The sequence below is a fragment of the Bos indicus x Bos taurus genome, chromosome 26, assembly GCF_003369695.1.
Source record: "Bos indicus x Bos taurus breed Angus x Brahman F1 hybrid chromosome 26, Bos_hybrid_MaternalHap_v2.0, whole genome shotgun sequence".
Classification (NCBI taxonomy): Eukaryota; Metazoa; Chordata; class Mammalia; order Artiodactyla; family Bovidae; genus Bos; species Bos indicus x Bos taurus.
This window is the reverse complement of record NC_040101.1, coordinates 27231268-27247604: the sequence shown is the minus strand read 5'-3', so window position 1 is coordinate 27247604 and position 16337 is coordinate 27231268. Positions and strand designations below refer to the sequence as shown.

At 51.3% G+C, this 16337-nt stretch overlaps 1 protein-coding gene across 5 annotated transcripts in view; it reads right to left on the bottom strand.

The window, feature by feature from the left end:
- SH3PXD2A (SH3 and PX domains 2A) overlaps positions 1-16337 on the bottom strand; it is a 249230-nt gene that overhangs the window by 116408 nt on the left and 116485 nt on the right. For all 5 annotated transcript variants that reach the window (XM_027529520.1, XM_027529521.1, XM_027529517.1 and 2 more), the window contains exon 4: positions 6869-6945. In XM_027529520.1, the coding sequence (XP_027385321.1) occupies positions 6869-6945 (77 nt within the window). The remainder of the gene's footprint in view (positions 1-6868; positions 6946-16337) is intronic.

Sequence of the window (16337 nt, the reverse complement as noted above, 5' to 3'; positions counted from 1 at the left end):
TTTCAGGCTGACAAGAGGCTCTTGGCTCAGAGCAGCTTCCATCAGAGACGCCGCCAAGCCCAGCTCCGGCCAAGATCATTTGGCAGGAGCGCTGGGTGCTGAGCAGTCAGTCCCCAAGGCCTGGGCTGGTGATGACAACCAGAGCGGGGAACCCCCAAACCTAGCTCTTCTTGCAGGAGCTGGTAGGGGCCGATCTGTGAGCACCTCAGGGGCATCACCCGTGGCTCAGACCTAAAATGCTGTCATTGGGCATTCAGCATGCACACCATGATGAGGTGGTTAAGTCAGGGACTCAGGGCTAGGCAGACGTGAGTTTGAGTCCTAGCTCTTCTGTTCACAGACTATGTGATACTGAATGCCTTGCTTGCCCTCTCTGGGCTCAGTACGATGGATCTCATAGGGTACCTGCCTATTAGGAGGTTAAATGAGATCGTGGATATGAGGAGCCTAGCACAGTGCTTGGCACTGAATTAACAGTAAAATTTAGGGACTTCCCTGGTGGTCCTGGCTTCCCTGGTGGCTCAGACAGTAAAGAATCTGCCTGCAATGCAGGAGTTCAGCTCAGTTCAGTCGCTTAGTCATGTCCAACTCTTTGCAACCCCATGGACTGCATGCAGCACTCCAGGCTTCCCTGTCCATCACTAACTCCCAGAGCTTACTCAAATTCATGTCCGTTGAGTCAGTGATGCCATCCAACCATCTCATCCTCTGTCATCCCCTTCTCCTCCCACCTTCAATCTTTCCCAGCATCAAGGGCTTTTCCAATGAGTCAGTTCTTCGCATCAGGTGGCCAAAGTATTGGAGTTTCAGCTTCAGCATCAGTCCTTCCATTGAATATTCAGGACTGATTTCCTTTAGGATGGACTGCTTGGATCTCCTTGCAGTCCAAGGGACTCTCAAGAGTCTTCTCCAACACCACAGTTCAAAAGCAGCAATTCTTCGGCACTCAGCTTTCTTTTGGGTTCAATCCCTGGGTTGGGAAGATCCCCTGGAGAAGGGAACAGCAACCCACTCCAGTATTCTCGCCTGGAGAATTTCATCAACAGAGGAGCCTGGTGGGCAATAGCCCATGGGGTCGCAAAGAGTCGGACACGACTGAGCGACCACAGTTTTACTTTCGCTGGTGGTCCAGTGGTTAACAATCTGACTTGTAATTCAAGGGACAGAGGTTCGATCCCTGGTCCTGGAACTAAGATCCCACTTGCCTCAGAACAACTAAGCCCGTGTGCCACAATTAGAGAGTCTGTGTATGACAACAAAAGGTTCTGAATGATACAACGAGGATTCTGCATGCTGCAACTAAGACCTGACACACCAAATAAATAAATAAAAAATTCAAAATAGTGAACTTTAGTTATACTATTGTCTTCATTGTCATTATCCATTAGGTGAGAGCAGTGAGGCATACTGGAAAGAACACGAGTCAGGAGACTTCAGTTCTAGGTCCATTTCCGCTATCATGTACTGCTACATGACCTTGAGCAGCTCACCTCACCTCTCTGGTTGTTGCTCCTTTTAGGATAAAATAGACTAGCTTTACAATTTCAAACTTAGCTCACGGAACACATGTTGGATGAGATAAAATGAGTTCTGTGGGCACATGTGAAATGGTGCCCTGTAGATCCCTGTCTAGGTCTGGGTGGGCAACGTGTTTATCAGCACAGCAAAGGTAAGAGGCCTGCAGAGCTGTGTTCAGGCCAGTAGTTGTGAATAATAATGACGTCCTGGGAGACAGACTCATGTAATCATCACATTAAGAGATGGGTATGACTATGACTCCAATTTTACAGAAAAAGAAACTAAAGCACAGAGAGGTTAAAACATTTCTCAAGGCCACACAGCTACCAAGTAGCAAGATTTTGAATTAGGTGCTCTGAGTCCAGAGCCTATGCTCTGTCTCATCTGCAACTCTGTACCACCTTCAGCATCGCCCACAGGTTGCTGATGGTGGAGCTGGTTTTCCAAACAATCCCTATTAACAGCCGGTGGAACACAGCTAGGCAAATCCAGGCTACAGACTTTCTGAAGTTTCTTCCAGCTTTAACAGTCATTGACTCTAGGGCTTTAAACGGCACCATGATCAGTGAACTCAGTGTCTAACCTACCACAAGCCTGGTCTTTGCAAGTACAGCAGTGGCACAGGAGGGAGGCCCCAGGCAGACTCGGCTCAGACCCTGTGCTTCCAAATGACCCCCCTCCAAGAAGCCCACCATTCTGGGTAACGTCTGTCTACCCTAGAACAAAGCAACGGAAAAAAAGCAAAGTTCCGCATTTGTCAAAGCAACTGGGGGAGCCCTGCTCTTTCCACAGGATCAAACACTCTCCTATTTTTAGCAGCATCGTTTTGGCTTCTAATCAATGGAAATCTTATAGGTAAAAACCCAGGAACTCTTGATTGGGGCCGGGGAGGGGGGCTGGGGTCCCACCCATTTTGCCCCCACTCCCACCCCCTGGGGCTGCTTCTAACCTGCTCAGATTATTCCTCTTAGATCAGCATCTCGGAAGCTGGGAGTTCACCGAACTTGCATAAATCAGAGTATTTCAAACGCATGAGTTCTCTTTTTGAAGGATCTAAGCAGCAAATTCTTTTGAAATGGAAATAGTGCTTAATTCGCAATTGCTGTTTAAGCCATTTCACAAGTGATCCTATTAAATTGGGGCCTCGGGAACATGTCACCCTCCTTGGAGGCTTCCTCTGCCTGTGTGTGATCTCTGCATCTTGTCAGATACTGGCTGGACTCCCTCATGCTGGTTAGTGAAGACACAAAGACAGCAGATGGGGCCTTCGAGGGGCTCTTGCTCTGAAGAAGATGGACATACAGAAATTACCCGCTACAGAGGGTGGGTGTGCAGTGCAGAGCCTGCACGGAGTACTCAGGGTGGTCAGCTTTCCCTGGGGAGTGGGAGGCTTCTGGGAGGGGGGCCTGGGAGCTGAAAGCATGCCTAGGAAAGAGGCCAGCACAGACCAAGGGGTGGAGGAGACCTAGGGGAGTCTGGCTAGCTACGGATGGCCGCGCTTCTGTGGACTGGGCTGCAAGGCAGGGGGCCCATGGAACCAACCACGGAGGACCTGGCTGAGCCATTCAGCGGTTCTTCTGGGCAATGAGGCTCCTCAGAAGACCTCTCAGTGGAAAATGGACACTATCAGCTTGATCCCAGGCTGGAAATGTTTGTGTTTTTTTTTTTCCCTGAGTCTGTCTGGACCAGAGGAGATGAAGAGATGCTGCCAGCTGGGTTTCCTCCGAGCACCAGACCTCTCAGGAGGCATGAATGCGTCAGTCCTGGCTCTGCCTCAGTCTCCCTCCATCAGCAACACTGCTAGCCCAGGCCTGCCTTAGCATAAGGGACACAGGAACAAAGTAACTCTCCCGGTGTCTAGGACTGAGCTTGCCAGGTGCTGCTTTTGAGAAGACTGTTTCTGTTGCAACATGAATCTTTTTCTTTATTAACACCAGAGATAATGATGGGCCATGGTGGGAAACTCTCACAGTGGGAAGGGGAATGGCTGGAGCTAAGAACCTCCAAGTAATAGCCTCAGTTTTTGAATCTGGGAAGTGGGGCTGAAAATGAATGTGTCTGGGAAATGCAGAGGGTTGGGAGGGGGGCGTTTTCTTTACCCCAACAGGGCTGATTGCCTTGTTGGGCTTGGAGTCCTTCCCTCAGTCAAATTCCAGCCAAGCTCTCATCCCTCCAACAAAGGAAGTCCTTGATTCTGAAACCAAGTTGATGGTGGACCGCAGGATAATAGAAGGGAACTCAACTTTTGGGGTAACAAAAAATTCTAGTTGCATCCACCAGGAAATGGAGGCTTGTATAAACAGTGATACATGGCAGAGGGTGGGCTGACTATTCTCAAACACCCTTTCTCACTGTCCACCCCTTGGGATATTTATTTTATCCCATAGACAAACACTGCAAACATGTATTTCACACACAGGAATGGGGTACATGGAGTCATTTATGGGCTAGATTGTTCATCTGAGCCCCCAAAGTATAGCTCACGCTTGTTAGTGAGATGAAAGTCTTCAAATTGTTGAGGCCACAGAACCATTAAATATTAACCGCATAACCATTCTGCCCATTAAATTAATTTATGGGGTAACAGAAAAGCCTTTGGAACCCCTCTTGATAGACAGCGGCCCTCAAGAGCCACATAAAACAATCAGCCGACTGGCGCTTGGTAAATTTTCCGTGACGTTCATCCAATCTGCTTCATATATGTTTAAAATTAACACTGAGATCTGGGCTGTGAAACTGCCATCAGGTGGAGGTGCTGGCTGGCCAGCGAAGGCAGGGAGCCCTAAGTCTAGGGGAGATGGTCAGACTTTCCATATCTGAGTCCTGGCAGAGGAGCTGGCTATGCCGTGCACAAAGCCAGCTTCACAATCTTGGGCGCATTTGAATCCCCAGCAAATCCCAGACTCGGAGCCCATGCTCTCTAGCAGGTCCAAGGAAGATTCTGGCCAGCCAAGCAGAGCTGCCTAGGCAGGTAGTGGAAATCAAACTCTAGAGGTTCTGAGGAGCATGTCCAAGGACAGGTGGAAGCAAGACAGGGCTGGCCGTGGAGTGGACCGCACATGGCCCTGACTGTGCGGCCGGCTTGGGGGGCGCAGTGATGCCAAGTGAAAGGCTGGACCCTGAGTGGCACAGACCAGACGACTGCGTGGCAGGGCTGTGACCTGTGAAGCTGGAAGGCAGTGACCACGGACTGCAGCTGGACTTATCACTAATGATCATTCCAAGGTCATTCCAAGGTCTCAGACAATCGGACCACAGATCCCAGCTTTCAAGTTCAGCAGAATTAAAGGTCACTTCTGCACTGCCCCACCCCCCTCTGCCATTCTCAGAGTAAATGACCGTCTCCAAGCCGCCTGGCGGCCTGGTGAACCCGTGACATTGCTCTTGTTGCCTGGCTCTGAGCAGTTCACATCTATGCTAATTAGGTTAGGGGGCCCCCTCTCCTCTTGCAGACCCCACTTAATGGTTTCCTAGCCAGCAGTAGCACCACTGGGGCCCCAGAGTCCTCATCCTGACTTAGGAGTCCTGTTCAAAGCCTGATCCCAGGAGATAAGATGTTATCACTTTCTTGCTCCAGACAACCCAGGAGACGGCATTTCCATGGAGCCCAACTGCAAATGCCCCGGGCTCCACCGGCTCAGGGAGGCCGAGGCTGATGTAAACCATAGGTCCCAGTGGCAAAAGGCTTCCTCCTGCCCTGTGCCCTTCCTCAAATAGCTCTGCCCATTTGTTTAACTGCTTGAGACAGGAATAAAGAGAAATAAACACGCAGGCTGCAGCCATCAATTTAACTGGAATTGGCGATTGCCCTCAAAAGAGAAAAATGAATATTGATCTGAAGAAGAGAAACTTCTAGCTTAAGGAAATTCATCAACAGGGCATCCTTTTACCTTAAAGGCAGAAAAAGTGACTGAGCATAATTTGCACAGTCACAAAATTCAAACTTAGGATAAGGAAGAATATTTGGGAGTGCTTGCTTCTCCGTCCTCTTGGGAACACAGTTACATAATTGAGCAACTAGGTTCTTATTTAAATATTTTATTATTGACAAGTACTCCAAATTACAAAATATTTATGCAGAAAGGAGCCTTATGGTAACAACTCCATGTAGGGACAGAACATTTCAGAAGTTACAAACACTGTGAGATACATTCTCCTGCTCAACCCCTTCATGAACCCCGTGAGACAGTTATTTTTACCCCCCATCTTACAGATCAGGAAACGAGCTCAGAGAGGTATAGCAACTTGCCAGGGTCACACAGCTAGTCAGTGGGGCACTGGGATTCAACCCCAGCTCTTCTCACTCTAATACCAGCACTCACAACAAAACATTATCCTCCACTTGCTTCTCCTCAAGATTCTTGAGTCAGACTCCACAATAGTTTTCACTTAACTAGGAAATTCCATCTCCATTAAAAGCCAGTAGTGCCCCGTGATAACACTGAATTGTTTGGGTGTTGTAATAATAATAACAAAAAGCCAGCATCCATCAAATGCTTCCTCTGTGCGGACACTCTGCACGGCTGCCTTGCGCCTGTCCGGTCACTGCATCCTCACGGCTACACTCTGCGAGGTACCAGTCTCCTTGCCATTGGATAAGTGTGGAAACTGAGGCTCCGGGAAGTTCAGTAAGATGCCCGAGTTCACACAGCCAGCACGCATTCAAACCCAGGTGGTCTGGCCATCTAGAGGCCATGTTCCAAGGCCACCGAAGTGGCAGCCTCGCGTCCTCACTGCAGGGGTCCCAGGCTCTGGACAAAGTAGAAAGACAAACGGGTTCTGCTTCATGACCCTGCGGTCACTGCCTGTCTGTTTTGGGGCTTTGGCTGTTCTAATGTACGTACGTACGTGTGTGTGTGTCTGTGTGGTGAGTTTTTTCATCTATAAACATGTGTACATGAGCGTCTGTATCTACCAAGACTTCTGTGTATAAACAAATATGCATTTCAGATGATACTGAACCCGAGACTGATTCCAAAATGTCCCAAAGAGAATTCAAAGAAAGAGTTCTCCTGTATCCAGCAAGATGCCACACACGAAATCCTTTCAGCGGAGGTCCCTGCACAGAGCCCCCAAGCTGGTGGAAGTGATTTAAAGGAGTGTTTTGTAAACACAGACGTATCCTGAAAGGAGTAGAGCCCACAGCCCTTGCGCCCCAGAGGCAGTCTAGTCCTGGGGTGACCCCTCCCTGAGGGACACCCACACCCACCCCTCTGGCCAGGAAACACCGGGCCTCAGGGTGCACTTGCTAAACTACAGCAGAGAGTTTTGAATGGACAACCCTCTTTTTTAGATGCACAGAATCTCTGGCAGGTGGACCACCCCTCCCCAGCCTCAGACACCCTCTTACCCGGCAGTACTCATCGATGGGTTTCAGCCTCTTCACAGCTACATCCCGGATGTGGCTCCTCCGGAAGAGGATTTTGCCTGGAAGAAGAGAAGCTCATGAGCGGGGTGATTCTGGGTGAAGCTGCCATAGGAACCTGGAACCCCACGTTCCCTCTCCCTCAGCTTCTCAGCATCTTAGCTGGCCACCAAATGCCCCCACCTCCGCCCGCTGCCAAGGAAACAAGAGAGGAGTGGTCACCTCTCCCTGGGGGCAGGAGACGCCCCAGGCTGAGGGTCCAGGACCTCTGGGGCAGGTGAGGAGCCCCAGAGGCTGCCATCTTGACCAAATCACCTTGTCTGGGTCTAATGGCAGGATCCATGCCCCAACGTGGGTGCGGCTCTCCAGTGACCTCACGAATAAATACAAAGGGTGGCCCAACCCACACGCTATGCTTTGTTTTCAGGCCCATCCCTCCTTGAGAAATCTGCCTTCGTTCCTGCCAGCTGGGCAGGAATTCCTATTCTTAGCTTAGGTGGGTGGCTATTTCCAGGGCAGGCACAGGACAGTACAAGGAAGAGCGGCTACCCCAGCCCAATGGACCCCTCAGCTGGGCTGGTAGATCCCTCTACAAGTATGGGCAAGGGCTTCTGGGAAATGCCAGCTCCCAAACCTTCTCTACTGGTTACACTTAGAATCTGAACTCCTGGGTCTGATGCGTAGTGGCCGTCAATGTCCAGGTCAGTGCCTCCTTTTTAGAAGACTTCCTTGATTGCCGAGCTGAGAGTAATTACCCTTTTTCCAGAACACCTACACATTTTGTCTAGTCCTAAGACACACACCACATTCTGCCGTGTACTGCTGACATTCGTGAGCCCCCTCTACCAAGGGCCTGTCTGACTCATCTTAGGGCCCGAAGAGCCCAGCATGTGGTGAGGGGCTCACCTCATGGCTTTAACAGGCATCTGTTGTCCCAAGACCACCCAGTGCCCCTCTGGAGAGCCTCCTTCCTCCATTTCTAACCGTGTGGTTCAAGTGGAGCTGACAACAGCCCCGTCAGCAATGGTAGGCATGTGACCCAGTCTAGCTACCCAGAGTCACAGTGATTGGCTCAGAGACGGGCAAGAGGACAGGATCTGGACCAACGAGGGTCGGCCCTGAGACCTCTGCTGGTGCCCTCTTCCTCCCAGTGTTTGCTCCCACGCTTGCTAAGCTGGCAGGATGAAGGCCTGGAGCTCCTAGTGACCATCTCTATCCTTGCCAGAGATGGAAACAAAGCAAGAGAAAGGATCTGAGCCTGGGACAGAGCTGGTGCTCAATAATTTTTCCTTTTCTTTCCTCTTTTTCTCGGCTGTACCATGTGTCTTATGGGGTCTTTGTTCTCCAACCAAGGATTGAACCTGTGCCCTCAGCAGTGAAAGCGTGGAGTCCCAGCCACTGGACCACCAGAGAATTCCTTCAGCAAATGTTTCCCGAATGACTGAAAAGCAGAGCCAAGAGATGGTGAAGGGCAGACCCATTTGACATCATTTGAGCCGCTGGATATAGCTGTTCCTGAACCCAGGGTCTACCTGGGACTTTTCCCTTATATAAAATAATACAATTTTTTAACATTGAAACTTGTTGGAGATGCGTTTTAATCACTTGCATCTCATTTAGGAGTCCTAAATGAGATGATTCCCATTGAGTGAACAAATAAATAGACTGCAGGTTAAGATACTTAAGCTTCCTCTACTGTTATCCTTTGGTCACTAAGTTGGGTCTGACTCTTGTGCGACCTCATGGACTGCAGCCCACCAGGCTCCTCTGTCCATGGGACTTCCCAAGCAAGAACACTGCAGTAGTTGTCATTTCCTCCTCCAGGGGAATCTTCTCGACCCAGGGATCGAACCCACACCTCCTGCTTGGTAGGCAGATTCTTTACCACTGAGTCACCAAGCATGAGCCTTGTGTTGGTCTAGGTTGTCTCCCCAGAAGTGGACCCAGAAATGAGGAAGTGAGTGCAAGTTGTTTGGGAATTGATCTTGGGAATTAAGGCAGGTCAGGCAAGGAAGTGTCACCCTGCCAGTTAATCACCCGATGGCGGCAGCTCAGGTCTGTTGAGGAACTCGAGGCGTGTGTAGAACGCACTACAGAGGTATCCTCGACGAGGGCGAGGAGACTGGGGTGTTCACCGCCAACGCCCTGCTTGTCTGAGCTTCTGAGAGCACTGCTTCACAGGCGCTCCTGGCTGAGGATGTTCCCATGGCTACGACAAAGCTCCCAGTTGTCTGCATGAGCAGACTCTGGCAGGCAGAGTGGGATGGAAAGGGGCCCTGGGGGCCCTGGAAGCAGCTGCTACAGTGCTCCCTGACTTCCCTGTCACCACAGGTACTGGTCACCAGCCCTTTTCCAGCCAGACTGCCGAGTACCTAACTCATTAAATCGCGTGTGACTTCTTGCTCATTTGTGTCCCTCACCCCTCCACGCTCAGTGTCAACTGGAGGCCCTGCAGCGGCTGCTTCCTCCTCTTTCACCACACCTGCACTGAGCACAAGCCTCTGCATACAGCAGGCGTCCAATAGGCACTTGTTGATCCAAGCACCTCCCTCCCTCTCTCAGATGCTCCCTCAAGCTCCCCTTCCTCCCTTTCTCATGGAAGCCTGGTAGAGGGGCCGCGTCCCGCGCAGAGAGGTGACACTGTGCAGACTGGACCGTGTCATCAAGATGAATGGGCTCCTCCATGTGCTCCTTTTGAAAGGAGATAAAATGTGATTTATCAAGACATGAGAGGTGACCGTCTTTCCTCGGGAGAAGATGTCACAGAGTTGGTATTCCTGGCCTCTTTGTCTCCTCCCCTTTTTTTAGCTGCCTGTCGATCTATTGCCTGAGGGCCATAGGAAGTACACGTGTGCAGCCAGAGGGGATGACGTGTGAGATAAACGTGCGGTGGGAGGAGACCCGCTCTCCAGACCTATGAAATGACAGGCGGCCCTGGGCAGGGTTCTGGGCCTTCTACCCGAGCCGGTTAGCTGTCAGGAGCTGGAGGCCACCCAGGCTCAGTGACACCAGCAGCCCAACAGTATCCCACAAGAACCTGGAGCACTTGCAGCGAGGTAGAGCACCTGGAGGGGCAGGGACCGGAGTTGGGGGCGGGCTGGCCCCCAGACCTGGCTCTGTCCTGTGCTTCTTTCAAAGGGGGAAAAAGTAACTGATCCACCCTCCAAAACTAGCACTCCTGCTCTTTCTCATCCTATCGCAGGACAAAAAAGAGCAGAGAGATGGGGAGACAAACTAGGTCCCTCTTCTGGACCTCCATCTCAGGGCTGGCCAAGCCTATGACTGGGTTTGGTATTCCTGAGATATACAGATACAGATATAGATATAGACATAGATACATCAGATAGGACCTGATCCAGTTGCTGAGACAGAACTAGCAAAAAAAAAAATTAATAGTTAAGGGACAGTTAAGGCCTCCAGACATGCAGAAATTTAGAAGAGAGGGCTGGGGTAGCCGAAACAGGGAGGGGGCTGGGAGGGCTCCTCACCCTACCTTGCCCCTCAAGCCCACCCTCTGCAGTCATGCCTCCAGGCTGGACACCTCCCATCTCCCTCCCAAAGCTTGTGGGTCTGTTGCTCAGGTATAAAGTCAGAGGAGAATTTCTGTACAAGCTATTTCCCAGTTGAGTTTTTGGACTCCCAACAGGGCTTCCCTCCTTCTCACTGAAATCCTGACTGGAGCACTGTCTTCTTTTCTTGGGGCCTTGGCACAGGCTGCCAGGAGTCGGGGAGGGGAGGGGGAGGGAGGGCAGATCTGGAAGGGACTCTACGGTCTTGACTTCTCTGTTAGGAATCCAAACCACACTTGGAAGGCCAAACCGGTGACCATATTAAAAGGGAGAGAAAGAGAAAGGAGGAGGAGGAACATCCCCATTAAGGAAGTCGGGTTCACGGGGCATTAAAGGCCTCTTGTAAATGTAATTCAGCCCGTTTACGGCAAGGCCAGGAGAGGCCCCTGCCAGAGCCTTCAAAGCCAGGCAGATGCAGCCCCAGAAATATGATAAGCATCGTAAGGAAGATTACACTCAGGACCTGAGACAGACCTCAGGATTAACTCATTCCTGAAAGCAGAGAAGAGACCTGTTGAGCCCAATAGGGCCTGAGCCTGTGAGCGGAGGCCCCTCTTCCTGCCACTCTGGGCTGGGCTGAGAGGTTGAGGGGCACTCAGCTGGAGTCCTGGGCTCAAGTCGTGCCCGAGCGGCAGGCTGGCTGTGTGCACAGGCCCCTCCACACCAGGGCCTGTGCATTCTCATCTGGAGACTGAAGGGCCGGGTCTTGGTGGCTGCTCCCTTCACAGTCCTAAGATGCATGTTGGGGTGCAGTCGTTGAGGGGTCAGAGGAGGAGTGAGGGATAATAGGAGCTAGGTGGTTACTCCTGCCAGGCACAGGCTAACAGTTTCCCATTGGGTTCTTTGACCTAATCCTCACCACTTTAATTTATTTTTAAATTTTTCTTGTAAGTTTTTTTTTTTAAGTCTTTATTGAATCTGTTACAATATTGCTTCTGTTTTATGTTGGGGTTTTTTTTTGTTTGTTTTTTTTTTGACTGTGAGGAATATGGGATCTTAGCTGCCTGACCAGGGATCGAACCCATACCTGCTGCATTGAAAGATGAAGTCTGAACCACTGGACCACCAGGGGAGTCCCTGTACCACGACTTTATTAAAGCAACTGCTTTTTCTATCCCCACTCTGCCCAGGAGGCAATGGTGGCTCAGAGAGATTGAAGAACGTGTCCTAAGTCACACAGCTATTAAGTGGCTGAGTTGGGATTTCAACCTGGGGTTTTGGAGCTAAGATAGTGAGAGCGAGAGAGAAGGCAACAAATCTCCAAAGAATTCCTTGGGCTCAGATCATGTAAGGCAGTGAGAGCCACTAAGGATGTTCTCGCGTGTGTGATGGGAATGTGATTCACATCTCCTCCACGCCAGGTGCTGGGCTGGCGATCTGGGGAGCAGCTGCCTTGGGGGCTGAGTGGGAATGAAGCAAGCAATGAAACAAGCACCGATTGTGGAGGATGCCCTGCGCTACAGGAGTCTCTGCTGACCAGACACAAGTGAATGAGTGAGTGGGTAAGAGTGAGCAAGGGAATGAGCAAAAGGACCAACAGACCAACGAGGCAGGGAAGGAGAGGTGACCCTGGTGGACTTGGGGAGGAAGAGCTCCCCGAAATGGCAAACCTCCCTGTCCTTTAAAGAGCCCTTAATGCCCCACCCCCATCCCCAGCCTGGCTGAGCAGGTGCCAGCCCAGTGGGAACAGGGGGATGCTCACCCTCATAAGCAGGAGGGCATCACATGGGGGAGGCTGGCTCTGCCTGACCCCCCACCCCCCTGCAATCTGGCCTGACCTTCTCACCATGAGTGTCCACTCTGGGCAGGGACACACAGGTGGGCATTGACTCAGGAGGTCCCTGCATTTAGGTGGCAGAGTGTTTCTCCCTCCCACACAGGATACCAGGCACTTAATGAAGCATCTTAGTGGCACGTGAGGGGTCTTGGTAGTTGGCATTTGCTTTTAAAGAATTAATTATTTCAAGGAGAGAGATGAGGACATGGCTCCTTCTCACTGGTCGGGAGAAGTGGTTAAAGAAAGGACTGAAACTTCTGAGAGCTGTTAACCCCAAGTTCCTCCTTGTGAAGTGTGGTAACTACAGGGATTCCTTGAGCAGGAGTTGGGGGTTCAGGCACATAGGAAGAGCAGAAACACCAGACATGGTACCCATTGTGGGGGATCCCCCACCCCAGCCACGCGGAGCCTGCGGGAAAACTCCATGAACCAGGCACGTGTTCTGACAAATGGGCAAGTACCCACTGCACGGGGGTAATGAGAGGGTACTGGCTACAGGGGAAATAGGAGAGGGCTGGCCTCGTGTGGTCTGTCCAGGCTGATCTATTCTTGGCAGCCTCTCCTCTTCAAAATCCACAGCATATACGCATGCACGAATATATCCTCATATAACTCCCTCTTCCTTGCTATTTTTGTCATCTGAAATGCCATCCATCTACCCATCCCTCCTTCCAATCATCCATCCATCCATCACTGTCTTGATGGAGGGCCTGCTCCACTGATAACAGATGGGGGAGGCCCTGCTCTCAAGGTGTTTAGCTTCTAGGAGGGGAGGGGATGTGTATGGAAGGGATATAGTCTCTGATTTCCATGGAGACTGAGGAGGAGAAGAGCCAGCCACACAAAGCTCCAGGGCAAGAGGGCTCAGACACAGACACAGAGCAAAGATGGAAGATGGAAAAGAGGCCATGAGGAGTCTTACAAGCCACAGAAAGGAGTCCGGTTTTCTTCTAAGTGTCATTGGGCCTGCTGACCCAAATCCCTCCCCATATAAGGCTCAATTTCTATCATCTAAGGCCTTCTCCAGGAAGCCTTCCTTGAATGCCTGCCTCGCCCTCCTTTACCAGCCTCCTGGACCACTGGCAGTCACCCCACTCTTGCCCTCCCCTCCTGCTGTCATGGGGAATTTGCGAGGGAACTACCATCCTCAGGGGACCCTCTCACCTTCCCAGGGGTCCCTGATGCACAGGCCAGCTCCCCGCAGCCACCCTGCCCTCCGAGGACACAGGTGCTCCCAACCCTCTCTCTTCAGTGCAACCCAGAGAACTGGGGCATCAGAGGGACTTGCTTAAATTAGAGGGAGACCACAGGAGGCCCCAAGGTTCACAGACCACAGGACACAGAGTCCTCGTTTTCCATGAACATCACTCCTGCCTGTCTAATTGGATCTGAGGACAAAAAGGAAAGGAGAGTGACTCAGGCTCCCAGGGCTGCCAAAGCAAATGACCACAAACAACAGAAATGTGTTCTATCCCAGTTCTGAGGCCAGAAGTCTGAAATCAAAGTGTCAGCAGGGCTGCGCTCCCCTTGAAGGCTCTAGAGAACAATCCTTCTTCGACTCTCCCAGCTTCTGGGGCCCTAGGTGTTCCTTGGTTTGCAGCAGCATCACTCCAGTCTGTGCCTCAGCCTATGTCTCAAACCTCCCTCTGCCTTTCTCTTGTAAGGACACCTGTCTTTTGGTTTCAGTTCAGTTCAGTTCAGTTGCTCAGTTGTGCCCGACTCTTTGCGACCCCATGAATCGCAGCACGCCAGACCTCCCTGTCCATCACCAACTCCTGGAGTCTACCCAAACCCATGTCCATCGAGTCGGTGATGCCATGCAGCCATCTCATTCTCTGTCGTCCCCTTCTCCTCCTGCCCCCAATCCTTCCCAGCATTAGGGTCTTTTCCAATGAGTCAACTCTTCACATGAGGTGGCCAAAGTATTGGAGTTTCAGCTTCAACATCAGTCCTTCCAATGAACACCCAGGACTTATCTCCTTTAGGATTTAGTGCCCATCTTAAATTCAGGATGACCTCATGTCAGGATCCTCTATTTAATTAATGGGTCTGCAAAGACCCATTTCCCAACTAAGGTCATGTTCACAGGTTCCAGGGGTTAGGAAGTGGACATATCTTTTGAGAGCTACTCTTCAACCCACTTACAAGGCTTATGGGAGAGTCCACAGGGCTGACCAGACACTTTAGAGAGTCTTGATCCCTACTTGGATTGTAATCATCCTGAGGTCAGGCATGACTTTCTCTACTCCCTTTAGCCCTGGCAATACTTGGCATGGAGCTGGGTGTAATGAATGTGGGTGTTGCCTGATACCCTTAGGAGGGATGGGGCAGTGTCTGGAGAGAGGGGGTCAAGGGTCTCTGGAACCTAAAACGGGAGAGACAAACTGCTAGTATCTGCAAGCTAAGGGAATGGGGGACAGGGGTCCTCTCTGGCTCTGTGGGCTGGTATGGTACCCTGGGGAGAAGCGACAAATTTCCCAAAGCAATTAGAGGAAAGAAGATGTGAGGGTTACTAGAGGGACTCCCCACCCTAACCAAAATGCCATGTATGAACGTTTGTGCCCCTCAAAATTCATGTTGAAACCCTAATGCCCATCGTGATGGTAATTAGGAGGTAGGGCCTGTGGGAGGTGACGAGGTCATGAGGGTGGAGCGTTCATGAACAGGATTAGTGCCCTTACAAAGAGGGCCCTGCAGAGCTAGCCCTTCTGACATGTGAGATGCAGAGAGAAGTCTGCAGCCTGGAAGAGGGCCCTCACCTGACCATGCTGGAACCCTGATCTCAGACTTCTGGCCTCTAGAACTATGAGAAATCAATTTCTGTTGTTTACAAGCCACCCAGGCTGTGGTATTTTGTGATAACAGCCTGAACAGATAAGACAGGGTGACGAGGCACAGGCAATGCCTATGGAGAGGAAAAGGGAATAATTAATCTTCTACTCCCCCAGCTCTCTGCAGGCTCACGACCTGGCGTGGGCCCTTGGGTGAAGTGGGTCAGGCCAGAAAACGAACCCTGTGTCCGACAGCCCAGCCTGGGTGCCTTGCACGGCTGTGGTGCTGACAGACTGATGAAGACAGACGCTCTTAAATAAAAAGCCTTGGGCGGAGGAGGACCAAGAGAACCTAATGCCTGAACCTGCTCAGGGCTCTTCCTTCACCACGAAAAACAACAAAAAACACCCTTCCTTCATTTTCATGCCTTCAATTTCAAAGGGGCTAATACTACTAACCCCCAACTCCAGGAGTAACCCCAGCGGGCAGGGACCCAGACTGCTCCAGGGAGAATCAGCCTGGGACTTCATTAATCATTCAGACCTGAGTACAAAGAGGCATCAGCTTTTCACTGGACAACAGGGTCTGGTTAGGGGAGAGAACACAGAGGCTCTGAAGGAAGGGAACACAACACGTGGAGGGGAAGAGAATGGAGAAACAAGGTCAGCCTTTGCCGGCTCCCCAGGTTTCTGCAAGCTGATCCTGCCCTCGATGCTCAGCTGTTTGCTGACTGCAGCGGAAAGGCAGGCCCCTGCTTGTCTCTCCAGAGCTGCCCCTGAAGCCTGTATGCTGTCTCTGACCTGCTGCAGTCTGGGGACAGCTGGCCACCGGCTCACACCTGCTCTCAGCCTCTGATGTGGCCGAGACGACAGCCCCACTCTCTGCGGCCTTCTGCCTGGCTCAGTCTGCACTCTGCCCCCAAGCCTGCTTCTTACATGCTACACCTGGCCTTGCTTGCCCTTGACCCAGACCAGTAGAGACAAAAGGCCCTGTGGGCTGGGGGAAGGCTGGGGGGAAGCCCAGATGCTGAGGCCGGAAGCAGTAAGCACACACAAGTTCTGCAAGGACCTGGTCCCACTGAGGAAGGTCCACAGCCCAGGGAATCCTGACTCCATGCCCTGAGTTCTGGCTCCCACGAATCTTTTTCTTCTAAATCCATGCCAAGATCCCACCTTGGCTTAAAGTCTAGCATGGTAAGCATTTGTGGGTTTTGGCTGTCAGAATTTGTGCCTGTTTTCTTTGGAGGAATAACTTCTCCTTCATTCTCAGTCTGTGTGATTTTAGGAAGGCTCATCCTACCCTAAACTCCTGGAGTTACCAATTAGTATAGTCCAGC